Consider the following 4418-nt stretch of genomic DNA (forward strand, 5'->3'; position numbering starts at 1 on the left):
ACATGTACGTTAAATGTTACTCTAACATCTTTCTTATTCCTTGCTAGAAAAACTACCACAACTTAGCCAACCCCAATTGCCTTTCCCTGGTAAAGCACCCTGAAGACTCAGTCTAACTTGTCATTAAGTAGTTTCAAAATCTCTAATGAGAGTAACTGGTTCTAAGGCATGTTTCCACAATGATTCTAATATTCATTTGCTACCTTGTCCCAAGTTAACAGAGTAAAAATGCTATTTCTTATGAGTATAACAGTAATCTTAATCTCAATTATGTTGATATTTGTGCTTGACTTGCTACAGTAAGTCTCATGTACAACCCTCACAGCTTGTAAGAACTTTCCCTTCACTTTGACTTTAAACAAAAGGCAAACTTTTGTTTGTAAACTGGGAAATTGTATCAACTTATATAGTACACTTCTATTACCATGAAGATTATTGAGTTCCACTGAAATTTGGCATTAATGATGCTAGCTTAACATATTTAACAAAATTTAAAATGTTTCTGTTCTTTGCTAATTCTAAATCAGAAGATTAAGATTTCAGTTTCAGGTTTAAAAACTCAAATATTAGAAAACATCATGGAACCAGTAGAGTTGAGACTTGAAAAAAAGCACTTGTAAACTTCAAAATTTCACATTTTAGAATCAGGAGAGAAACCTAGATATGAGTATTCCTGGCCCCTCCCTGAGAAAATCTTAGTCTACTTCAATGATTAACAAAATCCCAAGATACAAAATAGAACTATACTTCCAGGCCCAGCCAGAAAAGAGGGTATTGTAAAACAAGACTTAAGCTCTGCACAGCAAAATGATTCAGACGAAAACAAGACAACGTTGTATACCATGATGGGGCTGAGATGCAGGACTGATGCCTCTTTCCCAGGCAGAGACAAACCTGAACAAGGGCCCCCAGCTTATCTATGAACTCTTCAGCAATCTCACCTGTGAACAGATCCTTGCGTCGCTAGGACCTTTCCAGACCCCAGCATAGCTAGGACCTTTCCAGACCCCAGCATAGCTGGCTGCCCGGAGGAAGCGAAGCAGGAGTAAGACCTGTTTCTAGAGCACCAACAAATGGGAAGCCACAGGGAATTCTCCAGGTCAAAAGTCCCAAGGCCGCATAAGTTAGTTACGCAGGGTGTGACTGGGAAATCTTGCCCTATCTTTTTTATCGCAAAACAGACCCTGCCCTAGTTCCTCCATCCATGCGCCCAATACACTTCCCCAGAACCTTCCAAACCAAACAAGCCTCGGACGCAAGCAGCCTCCAGGAACCTCCAAACTCCTGGTGAAACCTGACCTCTTTGTGAAGCCTCCCGGAAGAAGAAAAGATCAAATGAGACGGCTCAGCGGGGTCTTCCCGAGGTGACCCCCGGAGTTAACGTATTTATTTTCACGTTGCAACCGCTGATTGCGTTACATAGACATTTCATGCTGTAGCTCTGCATGGAGCCGAGGACAAAAGTAACATTTTTTATTAATGTTGTAATTATTATAGTTATCCTTTAACAAAGCTATTAAATAACCTGTACAAAGCCGGGCCCTGTCCTAACAAAAAAACCCAGCACTATTTCAACTCTCCCAAGGTTCTTCCGCTTTAATCCAGCAACGTTTCCTATTCACAAGGTCAGCTCAGGGCAGTCCCCACAAAACGGTAGGTCTCCCAGACGGTGGGAGTGGTTCGGAGCTCGAAACCGCCCTGTCGTGGCGCCGAGCCCCCCGCCCCACCTCCCCTGCTTCTCCTGGGCACAGGGGTCCCCGTCCGCCGGCCAGGCCAGGGAACCTGAAGGCAGACAGCAGGAAGGGGCAAGGGCCTCTGCTGGGACTCCCCTCAGCCAGCTGCCCCCAGGCCCCCAGGGAGAGGTGCTGGGGAGTGCGAGGCGGGAAAGGCCTACACTCGCCCCCGGCTGGGCTCACAGATCCCGCGGGTCCTCCCGCTTGACGCCGGCCTCAGCAACTCTGAGCTTCTTATTCTGGTGCGTCTTGACGTGCTTGGCTAGGTGGTCGCTGCGCATGAAGCGCTTGCCGCACTCGGGGCAGGCGAAGCGCTTCTCGCCCGTGTGAGTCCGCAGGTGCCGCTGCAGCTCGTCCGAGCGCGTGAAGCTCTTGCCGCAGAAGAGCCAGTTGCACACGAAGGGCCGCTCGCCCGTGTGCCAGCGCAGGTGCGCCTTCAGGTGCGACGTCTTGCCGTACACCTTGCCGCAGCCCGGCACGTGGCACACATGCTGCTTCTTCTTGCCCGGCTCCGGCTCCGGGGCGCCGCCCGCCGCCTGGCAGTTGGGGCAGCGGCAGCGGCGGCACCTCCTGGCCGTGGCCGCCAGAGGGGCCTTGGTCTGCAGCAGCGCGGCGATCTGGCTCTGGTACTGCGCAAAGTCCGACGGACCCAGCACCAGGCCCCGTTGGAGGGCGGCCGCGGCGGCGGCGGCAGCAGCGGCGGCCGAGGCAGGGAAGCGGGGCGCGTGGGGCCCGCCGGCACAGGCTCCCGACAGGCTGCCCCCCGGAACCCCGGCGGTCCCTGGACCGGTGCCCGCCTGCGGGATACTCCACCATGGGAGGTCGTCGGGGGCTGGGTTGGGGGACAGCTGTCGGCACGTGGGAGGCGGCGGCGGGGGCGGCGGGGGCAGCAAGTTGGAGTAGCCGGGCGGCAGCGCGGCCTGGGCCGCGTAGGGCACGTAGGCAGGCGCGCAGCTGGCGGGCAGCGCCGCCATGCTGGAGGGCAGCATCTTGACGGGTGAGAATTCGTAAGGGTACGAGGGGTCGGCCGGGGGGGTGAGCGGGAGCTCGTGCGCCGCCCCGAAGGACGGCTGGAGGTGCGTTTTCTGCGGCGTCAGCCCCAGGCTGGGGTGTGGGGGCGGCAGCGCGCCCGGCGAGTGCGCCGGCATGTCGGAGGTCCACGGGTGAAAAAGCCTGGAGGGCGAGCCCAGCGCTGGGTCGTAGGGCACCTGCAGGAAGTCCGGAGGCGCCGCAGCGCCCGGCTGGCCGATCCGGCTACAGGTGGCGGCTAGCAGCGCCAGGGGTGAGTGCTTGCCCAGGTCCGGGGAGGCGCTGGGGGTGCGGTCCTGCATGGGCGGCGGCCGGGGAGGGCGGAGAACAGACAAAAGGTTAGCGCTCCCAGCGCGGTCTCCGGGCCAGCCCGCCACCCCCTCGCCAGCTATTATACTGCCGCCCCTCCCCCGTGCCGCTGCCCCTCCCCCGCCACCGAACCCCACGCGCGCACCCACCAGTCCCGGGAAACTTTTGGTGCCAGCGCTACCTGCCCGCGGAGCGCACGAGGGCTTCCGGTTAAGTTACTGTACTTGGTTCACGGAGACGCCACCCAGTCTTAGAGGAACCAGGCACGGAGTGGGAGGGGAGCGGGATCCGACCCGCGACTCCCGGTTCCGCGGTCAGAAAGGGCCTGGAAACACCCACAGCCGGACTGCCCCTACTCCCTCCCTCTCATCTTTTAAGCTGTTTCCACGCTACTCTAGGGCTCCTCCCCTGCCCCCTCCCCCGCCCCCGGTGGAAATCAGCAGGGGGGCCCAGCTGGGTCAGCTAGGGCCTTGTTCTCAGCCAGAGGCACCCCAGTACCACCACCCCCGGATCCGCACGTCCCTCCCCCAAAGGCCACACTCTTGACACCAAGGTTAGGTGCGAAGTTGGCGTGGGCACCCCCCTAAGTTTGACTCCAGCGACATCCACGGTGCACGGCTCCTTTTGAGATTCAGGGTACGCAGAATACCAGGGGAAATCGAGACCCGACCCTCCCACCTTTCCCTCGCCCCCTCCGAGCCCAGCCCTGACCTGGAGGAAGGCCTGCAGGGAGTCGTTCCGGAGGACGGCAACGGCGGCCATGGCTACAGCTTGCCGGCGGTTGGCTGCCGAGCAGGGCGCAGCCGAGGCATGGAGACCCCACGGCAGGACGGACGGCCCCCCGAGCCCCTCGCCGGCGCCCGCCCTGTGCACCGGGGCCCTCCCTGCCCGCGCCCCTGGCCGCACCCCGCGCGCTCGCCCTGCGCGAAGTCTGAGCGCTTCAGGATCACCTCCAAGAATTTGATAAGGACTTTGCTGGGCCGCCAGCCAGTCAGAGGGAAGATTTATGGCTTTGAAGTTTGCCGCTACCCAATCATCAAAGAATAGCGGCTCTTTCAGAAGCGAAAGCAAATCCTTTGAATCCACAAAGCTCCTATGGTGTGTTTGTTGGTCTGGATAAAAGAACTGATTATTAGGGGGGATGGGAAGGGAGGAGATAAAGGCGGGACAATTAATGAAGTAATCACTATGTGGGAAATGTATATACACAAATAATTGGATTTTCCTGATCAAAGGGGGCCTTGCCGCCTGGAGACCCGCGCTCGGTGGCTTGAGACACCCCCCCCCCCCCCCACTCCCTTGCAATTAAAGATTTGCACCGAGGCTGCGCCCAAAGTGACAAAGTGT

The 4418-nt window shown here is 57.8% G+C and overlaps 1 protein-coding gene across 1 annotated transcript; it reads right to left on the reverse strand.

Annotated features, from left to right (window-relative positions):
* Nucleotides 1-1356: 1356 nt before the first annotated feature.
* SP5 (Sp5 transcription factor) lies at nucleotides 1357-4213 on the reverse strand. The gene is made up of 2 exons (XM_070423426.1): nucleotides 3783-4213; nucleotides 1357-3058 (listed from the first exon to the last, which is right to left on the reverse strand). The coding sequence occupies exons 1-2, from the start codon at nucleotides 3831-3833 to the stop codon at nucleotides 1913-1915; spliced, it is 1197 nt and encodes a 398-aa protein (XP_070279527.1). The 5' UTR covers nucleotides 3834-4213; the 3' UTR covers nucleotides 1357-1912.
* Nucleotides 4214-4418: the final 205 nt, after the last annotated feature.

Source organism: Myotis yumanensis, unplaced genomic scaffold (assembly GCF_028538775.1).
Source record: "Myotis yumanensis isolate MYYU_CA2020_CCGP unplaced genomic scaffold, mMyoYum1.0.hap1 SCAF_8, whole genome shotgun sequence".
NCBI classification, from domain to species: Eukaryota; Metazoa; Chordata; class Mammalia; order Chiroptera; family Vespertilionidae; genus Myotis; species Myotis yumanensis.

Excerpts from the sequence above, each read along its gene's own strand:
- SP5 (XM_070423426.1), bottom strand. The coding sequence starts at position 3,833 with ATGGCCGCCGTTGCCGTCCTCCGGAACGACTCCCTGCAGGCCTTCCTC. Across the intron at positions 3,059-3,782 it reads CCCTGCAGGCCTTCCTCCAG|GACCGCACCCCCAGCGCCTC; the intron begins GTCAGGGCTGGG and ends CCGCCCATGCAG.